The sequence below is a fragment of the Lepisma saccharinum genome, chromosome 2, assembly GCF_977018435.1.
Source record: "Lepisma saccharinum chromosome 2, izLepSacc3.1, whole genome shotgun sequence".
NCBI lineage: Eukaryota > Metazoa > Arthropoda > Insecta > Zygentoma > Lepismatidae > Lepisma > Lepisma saccharinum.
In genome coordinates, this window is record NC_139230.1 from 54,832,127 (window position 1) to 54,851,875 (window position 19,749).

General features: G+C 40.0%; 1 protein-coding gene across 2 annotated transcripts in view; it reads left to right on the plus strand.

Annotated features, from left to right (window-relative positions):
* The window catches only part of LOC145984433 (cohesin subunit SA-2-like), a 211,787-nt gene that overhangs the window by 147,894 nt on the left and 44,144 nt on the right, over window positions 1-19,749 (plus strand). For both annotated transcript variants that reach the window (XM_083118095.1, XM_083118096.1), the window contains one exon: window positions 16,259-16,420. In XM_083118095.1, coding sequence (XP_082974221.1) covers window positions 16,259-16,420 — 162 coding nt within the window. The remainder of the gene's footprint in view (window positions 1-16,258; window positions 16,421-19,749) is intronic.

Here is a 19,749-nt window from a genome sequence, read left to right on the forward strand (position 1 = left end):
TTCTGGATCAACACTGACAATCTAGAGGTTCAGTTGACCAAAAATTCAATATGCTGACAAAGGCAGATTTTTTTTTATTTTAAAAATACGTATAAACTAAACGTTACATATCAATCTTCTAGCAAGGTCTTCTTCAGACTCTGTACCAAATACAAAGATGCATTGTGGTGGCTACGTAAAAATGTGTGACGACTACAAAATTTGGCAGAGAACTGGCATTTGCATCACAACAATGCACCTCTTCCTTATTCACCAGGGACTTGTATTTGGTACAGAGTCTGAAGAAGACCTTGCTAGAAGGTTGAAACGTAACGTTTAATTTATGTTTCTAAAATAAAATAAATTCTGCCTTTGACAGCATATTGGATTTTTGGTTATCATTTAAACGAGGCTTAATGGTGTTGTCCAGTTGAACCCCCAAAAACTGAAATGACAAGTTTGTTTGAACATATTAGCATCAGAAGGCAAATGTGAGTGACTTTTCTATTTAATCTTGGCCTGGCGCAGCCAGGGGATGGCTTAAGGCCTGAAAGTCCAAGAGTCCTTTAAAAATTCCCCAAAATAGTATTTTTAAAAGTATCTGAGCATGTATATGTGTAACCTAATTGTTTGTTTTCTTTTAAATTGTATCATGCAAAAAATACAAAGGATCATGAACTAAATATTTGGCAACCCTCCCTCCTCCAAGGAAGTAAAAGTCTATAACAAAGATGGGATGCTAGCATATTTGGGGGAAAAGTTATTTTATTGTACAACTGTATGTAGGAGACTAGCTAACACCTCTGACACCAATGATATATATGTTATAGTATTCCTGATAACTTCATCCCACCAAGGGGCCTCTAATATATTACTTGAGGGGTGGGGGGACAACTGTGCTATGCCACTGTGTCCAGGGTTATCACTGGTGATCATGGGCGTCGCCAGAAATTTTTGCAGGGGGGTCGGGCAAATGATAAAAGTTGAATAGTAGAAAAATTATAAGTATTATTACCACAGTTATAAATGTTGTTATACAATAATAAATATTATAAACTAACAAAAATAAATTTTATTCGAAATAATAATAATAATTATTATTATTATTATTATATAAATGGGGAGACTCGATCCACCAAACGTGAATACCAGCACAACTATTTTCCATTGTTTTCTTTTGCATTTTATTCAGTTAGTATCTGAAATGCATTTTGATATTGGGCTTCCCCCATGGCGCAGTGGTAGCGTCATTACCTTGTAATCGAGGGGTCCTGGGTTCGATACCCGGTGGAGGCACAAGTGGTTCGGATCCCACTTTAAACTGTAGGTCCAGTCCCGATTAGCCTTACTGTGCATAAAGTGGACTTAAAACACCAATTCAAGCATTTTGATATTAACTTTTGCATGTCTCATTCAAGATAATGCTTTAAATGTTAGGGGGAATTTTTTTTCATAAAGTTTGTTGTGTGACCTCTCACCTACAACTGTAATTATTAGAATTTTGAAAACTGTGAAGCCATTTGGTCTTTGGATGAAATGGTAGAATATAACCTTGTTCCTGATTTTTTCACTCATTGTTTTTGATCGAATGCAAATTTACTTTGATTATTCTGTTCAAATACTAACTAAATGAACTTTATTTCTGTTGTTAACAGTAAGACTAATAAACTTTCAGTTCTCTTGTATCTTTAAATGAACGATGTCAATTTCCAGGGGGGGGGTCCACCGACCCATTCAACCCCCCTTCTCAACGCCCATGCTGGTGATGAGATCTGTGTTCACAGTTACAACCCTGAGACAAAACAAGAATCCTCCCAATGGAAATGTCCAAACTCACTCAGAATGTAAAAATGAGGTGGGTGAAGAACAAAGTCAAGAGCATGCTTATCACTTTTCACAACATTGTGGAGATTGTGCACAAGTAATATCAGCAGGCCAAGCAGTCATTTCCATCTACTACTGTGATGCATTGTGGTGGCTACGTAAAAATGTGTGACGACAAAATTTGGCCAAATTTTGGATCACAACAATGCACCTCTTCCTTATTCACTAGGGACTTTTTGACCAAATATAACTTGACTGTCCTTCCTCACCCACCCTACTTCCTGACATTATTCTTTGACTTTTTCTGTTGCCCCGACTGAAGATAAAGTTGAAATGCCACAAGTTTGACACAATTAAGATAAATGTAGCAGAAACTCAGGCAGTGCCTGACACAGAACATGACCTCCAGGATATTCTGGATACATTTTCAAAATGGCAGAATTGCTAGAACTGGTGTGTACGTGTGGAAGGGGATTACTTCGAGAGTGATGACAGCCAATAGATCCAAGGTGATTTTTTTGGCCAGGTGGTAGCACCAGTCCCAAAACTTTTGGATACTACCGTCACGTATCCCTCATTTTCATTTTCGAGTTACGTGTAGCTAGGCAGCCTGACAGGAAGTATTAGGAAAGTGTTAACTTCAGCACCAGCTCAGCGAAAAGCATTCGCCAATATTTGCAAAGGAAAATTGATGAGAGAGAAAAAGGGGAGGAGTTTTGAGGAGGAAGAAGGGAGTTGGATCTGGTGAGAGAGGTGGCGAGGAGTTGGTCTGGAGTTTTGGGAGAGAAGAGGAGAGTGGTCCTGGACGAAGAAGAAGGGGGTTTTGAGTTTTGGAGAGAGGAGTGCAGCGAAGCTGTGTGAGATTTTAAGAGGCGAACTGAACTTCAGCAAGCGAGTGACAGTTATTTTAGAAACTCTTCGGTCCACGCTTCCAAAGAGAGAGACAGGTAATATACTTTTAATGCCATCCTTTGCCAATGCAGGCTTAAGGTCATTGTAACCCAAATCTAGAGAGTTGCCATTCTATAAAGTGTTATGTAAATTTAAGTGCATTCAGGTACCTCCTGCAGTATGCAGATGCAGCCAAGCGAGAGCTTACGAGCTACCGCTAAACCCCAATAGAATAATTATCTTTAATCTAAAAGGCTCCAGGTCTGATCCCCGAACCTTTCGAGGTTCATTTTTTGTCACAAGACGTGGTAGAGGTGCGATTTGGGCCTCTCATCCATTTCCTTTCCGGAAATGCGATGAGAATAGACCGTTAATTTTCCACGTAATGGTGGTATCAGCCTTTATTTATTTCATCTTGCAATACATGCAACTGGCATTTCTTTGCCAACCCAAGAGAGTGATGATAATGTGGAAAACTAGTCGCACACTTTAACAGCAACCCATTTTATTAACTGGAACTTAATTTTTCTCACATTTCATTTCTTAGTGTTTTGCACTCTTAACGCCACTTAATGTTCTCACAAATTGCATTCATTGTTCTAAATTTATATTGGTGACCACGGCAAATTATTTCATTTTTGACAGCGACGTCGTGATAGTTAAAGATGTGGAATGTTCAGTTTAGATTATTGTGACGAATTAGATGCAACCCTAGATAGAATCCAAGCTTTGGCAGAGAATGTGGTTGGCGGAGAATCCAGTTTTGTAAATACTCAACCATCTGCGTCCTCCACCCCAATAAGGCGTAGCCCTGTATTTACCCGTAGCCGGGCTAGACTTTTGCCTGTTAGCACCCCAGTTCGAGTCCCGCCCAGAACTATGGCATGCACAGGTTTTATTAACCCGTTCTTGTTGGACGGCTTACAGTTCCAAGGCACGGCCGGAGAAGATGCAAATAAATTTTTTGATAGAGTGGAGAGTTTAGCTCTACTTAATGATTGGGATACCCCGAAAAAACTACAAGTTTTGCCGGCTCTTTTACATGGGCCAGCCTTAAGATGGCACCAAGCATGGGTACAAACTATGGGAAATCAGGCCATTACGTATGATCTCTTTAAATCTAAAATGATTGAAGAGTTTACCGGATCCATAGACAAGCTGCAATTAGAAGAGCGCATTAAGCATAGGCTACATCGAGACGACGAATCAGTGTCGGACTACATAAGAGATAAGCAGCTTCTCTTATGTAAAATGGATCCGAACATGCCCATCAGTAAACAAATAAAACATTTGTGTTTGGGTCTTCAACCTGAATACATTCGCGAAACTTATAAGAAGGAATATGCTTCGGTCCCTGAGCTCTTGCGAGATTTAAAGCAATTCGAAAAAATTCAGTTTTTGATCAAACAGAGAAAAATCCAGGAGTTGATGTCAGAAGCTCAGAAAGGTTCATTGTTCTATCCTGTGAATGAATTGAAACTGCCATGTGCGCAACAGCTCCCCTTTCACAACACGCCGGCGAGACCTTGTGAAACACCACGTTCTCAGGCCCATCCCGACCTCGAGAAGCGTGTCACCGCCATGCAGGCTGAACTGGATTCTTTGAGAGTACACAACGTTGTACCTTCAAACCCAGGACCTTCGACCCCGGGACCTTCGTCTCAGGAGACAGGTCTCGAAGCTCAATTAAAGAGTTTATCTCTTAAGATGGATGAAATGGTGAACGCCCAGAATAAGCAGGACAGGCATACACAAGACACCCGAAATAACTTCCCACGTTATAATAATTATGAAGGTCAATCCTATAGAGGTAACAATAGAAGTAACAGAGGTTATTTTGGCCGTGGTAATGATAATTTCCAACAAAATGGTTATCGTCGGAACAGATATTATCAGACTCCCAATCGCGGCCAGTGGCGTAATGGAAATTCGCGCTTTCATTCTTCGCGTAATTTTTCGCGGGGCCGGGGCACGACCGGTGATCGGGGCGACCGGGGTTCGACCGGTGACCGCCGTGAGGGGCAGAGATGTGATATTTGCAATTATCCCAATCATGATTCGTCTGTCTGTTTTCAGAATAGAGACAATTTAAACGACTAGGGACTGTGCATAAAGGAAACATATGCCCAGCAAATGTTGTAGGTCGTACGTTGACAGTTTCCACTTTTCAAAATGCTGACTTAATTTATGTAAATGGTAAAGTCTGTGGTACACAGCACAAGTTCCTTTTGGATAGCGGATCTCAAATTAGCGTTATAGGAGATATACCAGCGCCCGCCCATACCCCAAGATTTAAAATTAATACAATAGTTCAAGGCGTCACTAATGGGCAACTCCAAATCAATGAAATTGTAATTTTGACCTTTTCTTTTAATGGACATTCTTTCAGACACCCATTCAGATACATTCCAAAATTTTCGCATGGCATTATATTGGGGAATGATTTCTTAAAGAGTCACAAGGCAAATCTTGATTTTGAGTCCAACAAACTTGTTTTAACACGTTTTGGTACTCCTCCCAGAAACCGTATCCAGAGGGAAAGTGGTAAACCTTTTGCTGTGTCCGTGAAAGTTTCAAATATGCTACAACACCTTTTACGACCAGAATTTGTGGCACCTAAAAAGATTAGAGTAAAACCTAGATCTCACTTATGCATTCCCGTGAAATTAGTTAATACTCATGATAAGGCTAGGAATCTTTTAGAACCAGATCAACAATTTCAGACTAAATCCGGCTTGCTAATCCCCCGGGCTCTTCTCAACTCGGATTCACCCCTGATTTGGGTAACCAATCCACTTATGCATAACATTATTATTAAAAAGGGGACAAGACTAGGACAGGCCGAACTTTGGCATCCTCTTTGCACTCGTGATAGCTCTAGCCAGTGCACGGACGCAAGTAGGGAAAGTTTAAGTGAAATCTATGTTCAGAAAGAAAGTTTTGGAGAAAGTACTAAAAATGCACAGGTTAATATCACAGCAGAATCACAACAACCCAGTGGCGTGCAGCCCGACGTCACTACACTTGACATTAATCCCGAACTGCAACCCGAAGAGAAAGAACAATTGCTACAATTACTGCACAAATATAAACAGGTTTTTTCGTGGTCCGAAGACGATATGGGAAAAGCGACAAATTATGTGCACAAAATCAGGCTAAAGGATGATTCAGATTTTCATTTGCCACCTTATCAAGTACCGATTCATCTTCGTGCGCAGCTTTATGATCAAGTTGATACTTTGTTACGGCAAGGCGTAATTCGTCCGAGCACCTCACCCTTCAATTCTCCTGTATTTTTAGTTCGTAAAAAAGATGGTGATTACAGATTACTCCAAGATATGAGATTTCTCAATTCACGTACTGTCTTTGACGCGCTTTCGATAAATAATCTCCAGGAAACGCTCTACAACATGGGTGGCAAGCGGTACTATACTTCGTGTGATCTCCGCAGCGGATTTTTTCAAATACCATTATCGGAGAATTCAAAACAGTACACAGCATTCACAATTCCTGGGAAAGGTCACTATGAAATGCAGTATGCTGTACAAGGCCATATTACATCTCCAGCAGCGTTAACCCGCTGCCTTCAATTGGCTTGCTCTGGCTTAAATAACGATCATTTTTCATCCTACATGGATGATCTCTTCTGCTATTCCGACAAATTTTCAGATATGTTAACAACACTTGAACGGCTTTTTCAATGTCTGATTGCTGCAGGATTACGCCTGGCCCCACACAAATGTCATTTTGCATATTTTCAAATTATGGCACTTGGGCACAAGATTGGAAAGCATGGCTTTTCCGTGTCTGACAAAATAATTGACTCCATCACCAACTATAAAGTTCCAACTACTACAAAGCAGGTCCGACGTTTTTTAGGACTTTGTTCTTATGTCCGAAAATTCATCAAATCCTTTTCAGAAATAGCTGAACCACTACAAAGATTGATCGGTAAAAACAAAAAATTCGTATGGACTGACGAGCAACAAGCAGCCTTCGAGAAGTTAAAACATGCACTAATTACAGCCCCGGTTCTGTTACCATACAGCCCCGGCAAGGAAACGCGTCTTTATACCGATGCAAGCACAAAGGCGATTTCTGGCGTTTTAATGCAGCCTAACGCCCAGAATGAATTCCAACCTATCGCATACTGTAGTCGCACGTTAAAAGAACATGAAAAGAAGCTAGGAATAATTGAATTGGAACTTACTGCAATTCTATATGCTTTTAAAAGCTTTAGATTCTACTTACTTGGCAGGGAGTTCGATTTATTTACAGACAACCGAGCTATTACCTATATTCGCACATCACGTCATCTTTCTGCTAAACTTTTAAGGTGGTCCTCCATTCTCGAAGAGTACAATTATACTGTATCACACTGTAGATCTACTCAAAATATAGCAGATTCACTTAGCAGAGAGTGTGGCAATTTGCCTGCCGACAACGAGCCAGAGTTGCCAGAACCACGCATGTTTATATTGCAGGACACCACTGTGGACGTCGCCTCACACCAGCGTGCAGATTCATTTTTTGGTGATATTATTAAAGTTTTGGAAAGCCCAGAAGACGAAAATGTGGACATTTCGCCAGCCCTTCAAAGACAAGCGTGCTCCTACACACTGGAAAATAATTTGCTATATAGGCAACATAAAATGGCAGGTGGATCTCGTAAACTACTATGTATACCCCGGTCCTTGCAAAAATCGGTTGTCGAATCGATTCATTGTTCTCCTATAGGTGGAGCTCACTTCGGCTTTACCAAGACGTATCATAATGCTCTTTCTAGATTTTATTTCCCTTTCATGAAGAATCTCATACAGAAAATTGTCAGGGAATGTATTGTTTGTCAGCAGCATAAGAGGCCTGTCGGATTCCCAAATGGCGAGCTTTTAACCTTCCCCCCACAAAAACCTTTTGAGAGAATTGCGGTCGATTTTAGCGGCCCCTATCCTGCGAGTGGCATGTTACGTCACAAGTATATTTTAGCGTGCTCGGATTTTGCGACCCGTTTTCTCATTGGCAAGGCAGTATCCGACGTTTCAGCTGCGACCGCTGCTGATTTTATTTACGAGGAAGTAATACTTAAATTTGGTTGTCCGCTAGAAATCACTACGGACAGAGGTACAGGATTTACCTCAAAAGTATTCCAGGAATTGAACTCTAGAATGGGGATACAGCTTAAGTTTGCGCCCGCTCAATTCCACAATAGAATCGGGATTATTGAAAAATCACATGGCACTTTGCAACAGATTCTCAAGAGATTTGTCTCGAGCTCACACTGTAACTGGAGCGATTACTTGCAACCTGCTATTTTTTCCTGTAATATTAGCAGGAATGAGAATTTGAAGAGTTCACCATTTTTCCTACTTCACGGCTTTGAACCCCGGACTCCGGCGGAAGCGGCTCTCCACGCAACACCGTGTGACCACCCGTCCAACGAGACGAAGATACGCATCCTGGAAAAAGCACGTTTATCAGCCGCCGAATGCCTACAGAAACGATTCAAGGAGACGAAGAAATACTACGACAAACGGCATAAGTCTGTGAACTTCAATCAAGGGGACCAGGTCTTGATATTTGATCCTACAAACCGCATTGGCGGGGCGCGATGTTTCAGTAATATTTTCCGCGGTCCTGCTACAATTTTAGAAAAAATAAATCCCAACACATACAAGGTGGAATTCACGAACAAGCGGGGTAAAACCGTCATCGATGAAATTGCTGTCCAACGCTTGAAGATTTATCACCCACCTTCAGATGGAGATGGCGACGAAGATCTGCCCATAACGGAAGAAGGGGAGCAAATCGAGGATTAAAAACAATGCATGTACGCGCGTTATCTCGTCATACAGGTTTTACAACATCCTTTTCACTTAAAGATAAAATACGAGTAACATTTCTATACCTTTTCATTTGTTAATAAATTTTATGTGTGAATAATCAATTGTTACTAACCAAACGGTTGTCACTAAGTGAAATATTCAGTCATGCACACTAAATTACATCGTCAGATGAAAGCAACATTGACTTTCAACAACACGGATATATATATTTTCTGTAATGCGCATCGACACCAGGAGTTTATTTAGTAACTACACAATACTATAATAGTAGTGATACGTACGAAATATATTTTAATGCGCCTTTTGATTATCCTTTCTCCAGTTCCCCAGGGATCCCAATTAACTGGTGAAAGTACCTTTCGTTATCGACGAAATGGCATAAGATGTAGGTCTCCAGAAGACTTTAGTTATATTTTTCAAATAAATGTGCTAAGCACATATAAATAATGAAATGTGAACATAAGATGTTCCACTGTAATTTTAGTGTTAGAGAATTTTCATGGCTGAACAACACATTCACATATTTATTAGCGTCGATTTTTTTATTTCCAGATCATCGGATTTACATCTTCCAAACTTTTTTCCTTTTACCCGCCTCTAATAATAAATTTTATAGTGCAAAAACAGAATAGGATTACTTATATTTAAGAACCGAATAGGAAACGCACAGCTACGGTATCTTTTGAAAATATATATATAGAGCTCATAGCACGCCTAATTAACGATAATTTAGTGTACTAAGTGGTCAAGAATGGATTGCAACCATCCTACTATGAATAGTTTGGGAGTACTTATAGTATTATATATTAATTTCCCATCAGTTCAGGCGTTATCATTTACAGAGATATTTTCGGAAGCATTCCAATTCCCGTATGTAATCTGTACCAGTTTGGTCATTGCGACCTTTGTTATATGTTTTCTTTTAGCAATTATTTTACTCTGTTCTCGTTTTTATCGCTCTAAGCCTGCAACGAACAAGCTTCAAGTACAAGACATTGTGGTACTACATGACATAGCTAGCGAAGTTAACTCAGAAATGAATCATGTTTATGATAATGTTTGCATGGAACTAGAAACAAACACCCAGCGGATAGTACCACTAAACCCTTCTCCAATACCATTTGTTCAGATTGAGTGTAGACAGCACCCTGCTCCTCCCACCTGTGCTCCTGAAAGACAGTTACCTGACGTAATGGATGAAGGTGTTACTGAGCCTTATTTAATACCAATTTCAGTTAATATCCTAGCTCAGGATCAACCCATTGCTTTTGTCCATCACGATATGTATGATGATTTATAATTGATTTACGTACCAATATAAATTGTTTCTAATTTTTTTTTATTGCGATAAATTTATAGTTTCCATTATGTCTACACCCCACATTTGCACTATAGTTCTTGGTGCACGGTTAAGTACACATTTCTGCAAGCGTCGTCACGTTTCTCCTTTCCTTACAATTTTTTTCTCTCCCTTACCCCCCCCTCCTAGTACCCAGCGGAGAACCGCAAGAACGCAATAACTCACATTTTCTTGCAAGTTAATTTCCTCCATTCCGTTTTACCAGCGTTAGTTAATTCCAGCAAACTCTGACGGCTGCGATTCAGCGTTCCCATACACCCAGTAACCTTGGACAGTTCCGGCCGAAGGTGAAAATTGATACAATGACAGGATTGCAATATGACAATGCACAATAGCTAACCCCGCTCCTTTTCCAAGGAACTGATTCTGAGCAGAACAATACATCTCTTGTTACCTTTTCCTGACTTCGCATAATCTGTTGCCTAGCGGCGACTGTATTGCTCTCGCAGCCGGACAAGATCGAACCATGTTCCAGCATGCTTAGCTTTTAGAATTTCCCCACCCCAGAATTTTTACGAGAATTATCCTGACGCCACAATTTCTTACACTTCAAGTCATCACTCGCATTGAAGCTGCGGTCGAAATTTTATTTACTAGTTGGCGATTATAATTCATCATTATTTCCAACGAACTGTTTCAGTACTCATAATGATGGCTGGCCTGTTCCAATGCCTTCGTGCGTAAATGAAAGTGCCTTGCCAGAGATATTTAAATATCTTATTTTTACATTCGTAGAATTATACTCAAAAGTCCACAGGCAGATTTAGGCTCATATTTACATTTACAAATTCAAATGTCATTTTTAAGAGTCGACGTAACTGTAAATTTAATCAATTTCTTAAACCGTCGTGTGTTTTATTACCTTTGGCTAATTGCAACGCACATCACGACGCATATTGCGACGGTACGCGAATTTCATACCGGGGCTTGACCGTGACGGTCGCTACCCGTGTCCCAGCCAGGCGCGTACCGTCCGGACCGTTGTGGATTCCCCACAACAGCCCGTTTTGGCTTAATTAGCCTTGCTTGAAATTCTTGATTGATTTTTTTTTGTTTGTTTCATTTTTTTTCCACGCCTACATCTCTTGGTCATATGAAATGCAATTTACACCTAGCAACCGCATCAATTTTGCAAATTTACTGATGAGTCTCATTCTCCTTTGTTTCAGACACGAAGCGAGGATGCCTTACTTCGGTTGGATTATATTCCTTCTATCCCTCCCCATTCCCCCAACCTTGCCCTTAACGACGTCAGATGAGCGCGATTCGATGTTTATTCAATCACTTGGCTTGCACTATGAAAAACAAAGTCTACTGATCCATACTCACCGCAACATATATACCACGCTTAATGTGCATCTAGATGTGAACATTGACATCAAAGACCCCGCCGACTGCCCTCATGGGTCTCAAATTGCCGCTCAAGCCCACGCAAAAATTGACACTTATTTACTTGAAATTTCCAATTATTTTCCTTGCCGTTTTGTAGTCGGCGACACGAGACCCCATTGTAGTTTAACTCCAAACATTTCAGCTGACGCTCAGCCTAGGAATAAACGTTCCTTAATCCTAAATTTACTGAACCTATTTAGCGCGGGTATGTCAATTTATAATACTTTCTCTATCCATCACCTTCAGTCCTCAGTACAAACACTCGCCGAAAATCAACATGAGATCTCTGCAGAACTCACACGTATGAAACAAGATGAACTGCGTACCTTTGGTATAGTTAACAACATTTTATTGATCCTTAAACGTTCAATTTTGGATTTGCAGAAAAATTTAATGGCCAGGTTCTGCGATTTGTACACAGCGGAGCGTCATATTTTGTCCCTTCTCCAAACAGCTGGAATTTTTGAGCGTGTAGATTTTCTCATAGCCGAAATAGCAACGAATAAACTATCATATCATATGATATCTCCCCATTGGCTGCGCACTTTTATAAATTTACATCCTGATTTCAAAAACACTCTGTATACGACAGACGTTGGTTTGTTCTACACTTTGTCCAACGTATATCTTATTAATTACGATATGACTTCACGTTCCTTCCATTTATTAATGGAAACTCCTTATCTATCATTAAATTCAATTTCTCCAGTGTTCAGAGCAATCAATCTTGGCACCCTTCGACAGGACAAATGGTCACGAGTTAAAGTACCCGAACTGACTTATACAATCCAGCATAACGGCTCTCCTCGTGTAGTGGAAATTGTGGACAGTAGTTGTCAGTTCATTTCATTTTTATATATATGTAGACACGCCGAATTGTCAATCCAGGAAAACGTTATTTGTCTTCAGAATTTGGTTTACCATAACTCTACAACTTCCTGTGCAATGGAAATAAAATCTCATACTGGCCCCGAGCTACAACGGATTCGAACACGGAATGGTGTTCTGATCTCTGGTAAAGGAAAATTTAAACTGTCTCAAATTCTTCATGGCAACGTCAATAGTCAAACCACGGTGTCTGTATTGGAAGGAAATTCTGTGTTTTTACATTACAATGACTTCGATCAACTTATTTTTGCTGATGAAATAATTCACACTCGCCAATCGCTGGACACGACAGTCAAACTGACAGATATTAATCTACCTTTTAATTTGTCTCTCAATTTTTCTGACATCATCCTTCCGGATTGGACAGATATGAACTTAGCTTTACTGAAATTAAATCAATCTTTGGCCACAGAAATCCCGTTACATGAGATCGTTTTCTCAAAATACTCAATCGCCATATTCCTTCTGGTCGTCTGGAATTTTGCACTTACCGGCTATGCCTTATATCATTATTACATGAAGTGTCGTTCTTCAACTAGTACATAAGAATTTAACTTTCACTTATTACGTCACTGCAATTACCTTTCCGACAACCACATTTCTAACAATCACGGCTATATTCCAAATTTTGTTCCGATTCGCATATCTATTTTGCTTTCCCAAACCTCTGTAGATTTACGGACAATTATTGCAATTTTGTTAGCCTTCTATCAATATTTTCACCACGTTTACACTTCCGTAATGGTAAAATAATGTCTCACATCGTGAACCTTCACATCTTTCGCATATCAGTTATTTAAAATTGATTTACATTCTTTATTGCCTTTTATTAGTTATTATATTTTATTTGACATTAGGCCCCATTTTTAGTGATTTTGTACCTTTATTTGAATGGCATACTCTGGGTTATTGTGATTTTAAAGACTGTATTTTGAAACCTTTCCCTGTTCCTTTTTTTTTTTTCTTCATTAGCCACCTCATTCCTATCCTCACCTAAAAATGTCTCATATCTCCATGACGTCTACATCGAAAAGCAGAGACTTCCTGAGACGCCTTCAACTTGCAATTCTACGCGCGGATCGCCTTCAGAGAGCAGCTCCATTTACAATCGCCTCTCAGTTCGTGGAGTCAACAATTTCAGTTTTCACCCGGCATACATAAACCCGCCGAGTACTTCGCATTACCTCCTCGAACTCAGGACTGCACTGCGACCGTTGGCCGATGGGATTTGTGCCAGCCACCTGAACACACCTACAATTTTGTCCCATTTCTACGCTTCGCCCTCAAGATGCAGCGGAAGTACTGTCTTTATTTCCGCTGGAACTCCAGTCAGAACTACATTCCAGCTCAAAGTGATGCAACGGATGAAAACTTTTCCCGTCATGTGTCCCAGCCTACAAGTTTCAAGTGGCCAGAAGAAAACATGACACCTTTACCCCATCTTCAGTATCCTTCGATTTGTTTACCACTCAGACGCCCGTACGCAGCAAGACCAGCTTTACTTTCATGTACGGTCCCCACCACAAGTGTGTTACCATCTTCGAGTGCAGGCATATGCAACCCGCCAAGCACACCTACTTTAGCTGTTACTTCTACAGCAATGCAGACTTTACGAGACTAGGTTCCCTAGTCCGGTGAACAGCATTCTCCCCTGGATGATTAATTTTACAGTACAGTTAGCCGCACAAATTAATCCAACTGTTTCTTCCTTCTGTTCACCCGCCGATCTTCAAGATTTACCCCCCGCCTCATCAAACGTCCCTCACCCAGAATTTTACATCCAGTGGTACAATCACGAATACTTCTCGTTCCTTAAACTACAAAAGGACCTATATTCTCACGTGATGATTGGGATGTAAATTGTGACACCCTCGTTCCGGTTTTCGCAGTTGCAAACACTTTTGCACGGACTCCATGGAATGCAGTGGATAATACACGCAAGTGCTTTCGCGTGTTTTCAGAACATTCCGGACTTTACATAGGAACTTTTACGCCATACAGCAAGGACTGTAGGATTACTTTTTTAATAACCAATATATATACACATATAATGGACATTTGATTTTAATATTCCACTCATTATGTATTTATAGTGGACTAAGTTGTTTTTTTTTCTTTACTTATCACGTGTGTATTCAAATATCTACTCATATTTAATGGACGGTGTTGGACAATTTTGGTATTTTAATACGTAATGCACTATAGCATTATTCACTATAATATGATATATTTTCAACAATCTTTTTTTTTCTCTCATTTTTATTGGAAGATGGTACTTATATCTTCTATACATATATTATTCTCTCACAGAGATTCAATGGACGGAGAAACTTGCGTGTGCTTCGATACAATATATATTCACCAGGATCCTCTTATATAAGTGCAAATTGTCTTGAAATTTATTGTGGCGTGAGCAGTTGCTCCCATATTCCTAGTGCTTTGGTGTTAGCCCCCCCCCACATGCTTAGTGGGTGGAGCCACAACTTATGGCTTTGGCCTTTCTGACGTCAGTTCAGCTGACAAGTGAGTTCACTGGTGTGAGTTTGATGTATCAACATCTTTGGTTCTCTGACCCGAGCCGACATTACCGCTTAGCTCGTGTTGATAAACATTTCTTGGAAGCCAATGTATGCGTGCTCAGCATAAACATTGTAGTACGCACGCGTTCATTTCATTCATGCTAGAGACAAACGAAATATGGCATTGGACTTCTCATTTTTGATTGCCATCTCGGCTTTTAATTTTAGTTTGCTCCCACAGAGCTTTTGTTTTGATATTCGATAGTCCAAATTAGATTACGACTTGACACCTGTCAACCAAATCTAATTTTGACTGCATTTTTTTTTTCCTTCCCTTTAGTTTTAGAGTTAGTCTGTAGTGTTCATTTTCACTGATGTGAAATGTATTTTTATTTTTCTTCATTAAATAAATAGACCTTCTAAGGGACTGCATTGGCATAACCGGCACTGTACCTGCAACTTGTCTCAACGTTTTAAAAATTCAAAGGAATTTTTTTCGCCCAGCTGGATACCGTCACGTATCCCTCATTTTCATTTTCGAGTTACGTGTAGCTAGGCAGCCTGACAGGAAGTATTAGGAAAGTGTTAACTTCAGCACCAGCTCAGCGAAAAGCATTCGCCAATATTTGCAAAGGAAAATTGATGAGAGAGAAAAAGGGGAGGAGTTTTGAGGAGGAAGAAGGGAGTTGGATCTGGTGAGAGAGGTGGCGAGGAGTTGGTCTGGAGTTTTGGGAGAGAAGAGGAGAGTGGTCCTGGACGAAGAAGAAGGGGGTTTTGAGTTTTGGAGAGAGGAGTGCAGCGAAGCTGTGTGAGATTTTAAGAGGCGAACTGAACTTCAGCAAGCGAGTGACAGTTATTTTAGAAACTCTTCGGTCCACGCTTCCAAAGAGAGAGACAGGTAATATACTTTTAATGCCATCCTTTGCCAATGCAGGCTTAAGGTCATTGTAACCCAAATCTAGAGAGTTGCCATTCTATAAAGTGTTATGTAAATTTAAGTGCATTCAGGTACCTCCTGCAGTATGCAGATGCAGCCAAGCGAGAGCTTACGAGCTACCGCTAAACCCCAATAGAATAATTATCTTTAATCTAAAAGGCTCCAGGTCTGATCCCCGAACCTTTCGAGGTTCATTTTTTGTCACAAGACGCTACTATGTAAAATGACTGTGAAGCTGCTCACAGAGGAAGGACTTACTTCCTCAGGCAGTAAATATTTGCTCAAGGATTGAGCATGTGCTTTCATTTTGACAGGGATAAGAACAGTTAATTCTCAGAAATTTGAGCAGATGCTTATACATGCATTCATAAACATGCAAGTCTGTGTGCACATTGTAGGTCATTAAAAATGTTGATATATCAATAAGAAGTTGCCAAATTTGAAACTATGAGTGAGAGAACTTTAATCAAATGAAAATGGATTGATTATATGTTCAGTTCTTGAGCACCAACTCGGCTATACCATTGGAGTACATGTTCATGACCACTGATTAATTTTATTAAAATGAGCCATTGTTTTCTGTGTAGATGATAACAAAGTTTTATTTCTATTTCATTTGAATTAGTTGGGGAATATATCTGAAGACGCAGAATTCATATTGTCTACCAGCTTGAACAAGCTTTCAGCCTTTTATTCATGCCACAATATGTGTCCTTGGAAGATGTGGGATTTGGTTTTCAAATTAATTCAAGATGCTGTATCAGGTGACAGGAAATATTCAGAAATGGTGAGTAATCCATGCAAATTTATTGCTGTGTTTCACCATTTTAAGTTTAATTTTTCTTATAGTAGTATTAATTTTTATATAGAAATTTGTTTTGAAAGTATAAGTAAAGTCAAGTGTTTTGAGATTATAATCATCATAATGTAACTTATTACCTATCCATATAGCTTTTTATATTCCAATGTATGTAATATTTGAATCATACATACGTGGGTTGGAATTTCAACAGTGGCATCTTACTTCAAAGCAAACAGACTCTGCTTCTCCACTCCACACAACTATGTAGTGATGCAAAGAATATGTTGTTGTCTCTTAGTCTAGTTAGCGTCCATGCCTTGTAATCAAGGGGTCCTGGGTTCAATACCCAGTGGAGTCATATAGTGGTTCGGATCCCACTTTAAACTGTAGGTCCAGTTCTGATTAGCCTTACTGTACACAAAGTGGACTTAAAACACCAATTCAATAAACAACAATAAATCTTAGTCTAGTATAGTGAAGTAAGTCGATGAATGAGGAAAAGATTCTCTCGGGCTATCGACCAGGTGAGTTGGTTGCCTGGTTGATAGCCCGAGAGAATCTTTTCATAGTACAACGTAGTCATGATGTTTTCAAAATTGGAGCACTGGAGTTGGCTAAAGATTCAAAGTGTCAGAAGTCATACTGCACAACAGTGTAAATGCCTTCAATGGATGATGCAACAATGTGAAAGATTAGCCTCTACTAGGTTGTCCCAGTGTGAGGATCAATTGCTGTTTCTGTGTTACTGGAGACAGATAGGTGACGTGCAATTCATGAGTTAGTCCAAGACTAGAATTTGTCACATGCTACATTGCTACACATTGTGAAGGAATGTCTGGAAATATGAAAAGTTGCATCACAATGAATCCCATGTGCTTTAAACAAAGTGTAGAAATGGCAATAAGAAGCTACTTGTATCCACTTGAAGCTCTAAGAGTTCAAAGGAGAGGCTTTCTTATGCCATATCATTATGTTAGATGAGACATGGTTACATTGTATGAACCACAATTGAAATTCTACTTGAATAAGTAGCGCCATTATGATTACCACGATATCACAATTTCATCAGACCCTCAGCAGGTGAAAGTTATGGTTATTCTCATGATTGTGTCTTCCTGATGCATGCCATACCTCCAGGCCAGAGTGTACATGCACAGTATTACACAAAATTCTTGGAACACAATCTGCAACCAGCTTGGTAAACACTTTTTGTATAACTCGTAAATCATTTTGCATGCCAACATGGCTGGGAAGTGCTCAACTATCCACTGCAATTGCCTGACGTAAGCCCCTGCAACTTAACTTGATCCAGAAGATGAAGACACCCTTCAAGACACAATTACCCAAGACATTCTTCAGGTAGTAGACTACTCAGCCAACCACATCTTTCAACTTCCACATTGCTAGCAATGGGTATTACATAATGCTGGTGTCTACATCAAAGGAGAGTAAAACTTTGAGGCATGTATGTATTCTGTATCTGTAGTAATTAAATTACTGCCACTATTAAAATTACAAGCCACACATACACTATATAGCCAAAAGTCACCGGACACCCAAGTGAATGTGGTTGTAGTGTCATGTTCTGGGGCTGTTTCTCCTGGTTTGGGCTTGGGAAATTAGTTTTGTTCAGTGGAAACAAGAACAGTGGTGTTTATGACGAAATTTTAGACAACAGCATGCTGCCTACACTGGGGCAACAGTTTGGAATGGGCCATTTTATCTATCACCATGATAATGCCCCTGTCCATAAAGCAGGGTCTATTGCATCGTGGTTTGAAGATAATCAGGTGGATGTGCTTAGCTAGCTGCTCAAAGCCCCAGCTGGAACCCCATAGAACATCTTTGGGATGAACTAAAGCATCAGTTGCATGCCAAACTCACTTGACCCAAAAAACACCCATCAACTATTCATGAGACTACAGGATGAATGTAAGAAAATTCAACCAGCAATATACCAGAACTTAGTGGAAACCTTGCCCCGAAGAATAAATGCTGTAATAATAGTGAAGGGAGGTCCAACATCATATTAGTTACCTGGCTGGTGTCTTTGGAATGAACAGCGCTGGTGAGTGTCTGGTGACGTTTGGCTATATAGTGTATATAAGAATGAAAAAATATGAATTTTTACGGATACTGTCAATCGATAGTGTATGTACTCAACCAATATGAATGGCAAACAACTTGGAAGAGCTTGAGTAATTCTTCTCTTTAATTGCTGTATGCAACTAGGCAGCCATGTTTATGGTTGCTAGTCCCCCATCAGGCACCTCCCTAGGTGGAGGATGAGTGAATGATGCTCTCCAGATATGGAGGGTACTGGGTAACCAGGGGACCAAAACTAGCAAAAAAAAAGGGGGATGATCTGGCTCAAGAGTTATGGGGAAAGTAGCTGGTCTAGGGAACGGATATCTCCAAATAAAATGACAAGGGGAGATGGCCCATAACCATGGTAGGTAACTATTTAAGGGAAGGAAGGTTAACAACTTCACGTTGTAGAAAGCAACTGAAAAAAAAAATGTCTCGGCGCCAGGAAAGGAAACCACTATGACAAACCAGTCAAGGACAAGAAACATGACTGGTTCATAAGAACATGGAATGCACACACAATGTTAATGTCGGGAAGAATACTAGAAATAGCAATACAATTACACAAAGCAAAATTGCTTCTGCAGCACTACAGAAATCAAGTGTGTAACGGTATATTTTGTGCTTTTAAGCTGATTCTCAGCAACATACACAATATACACAACCATACATTTTTGAATCCTTGTCCCGAGGTTCAAAACTTGCAGTACCTGAAGTTCTGTGGATGCTAGTTTAGGCAATAGACACGTACCTCTTCAAATTACAACTTAACGCCCATTTCCTTTTAGATATATATAGGTTTATTCATATTATATTTACAGAAGTTAATTCTTGGCCGTTATTCACAAAATTACATTCCGGTGTACCCTGTCCCCCCTTCCCGAAGAGAGTGTGTAGACTCGCGTAGCCACTGGCTCCACGAGTAAAAAAAAATATAACCCTCAGTACCAAAAAAGGTGGCTGAAGGTATGTGTGTTGTGTACCCGGTTTCCCACATGAAATAAACTATTGGAATAATATGAAAAGAGCAAGTGTGTGTATTAAAAGAAAGAAAGTTAACATCCCCGCCGTTGGTTCACATAGTAAGGAAAGAATGCTCGCCCAGCCGCTCCCCTCAGAAAAAAAAGATACCTCTTACATTGCTGTACTCCGCCAAACATCTGAGACCGACTGCTCCTCTGCCCTTCCTATTTATAGGCCCCGCTAATGACCTAAACCGTTACTGG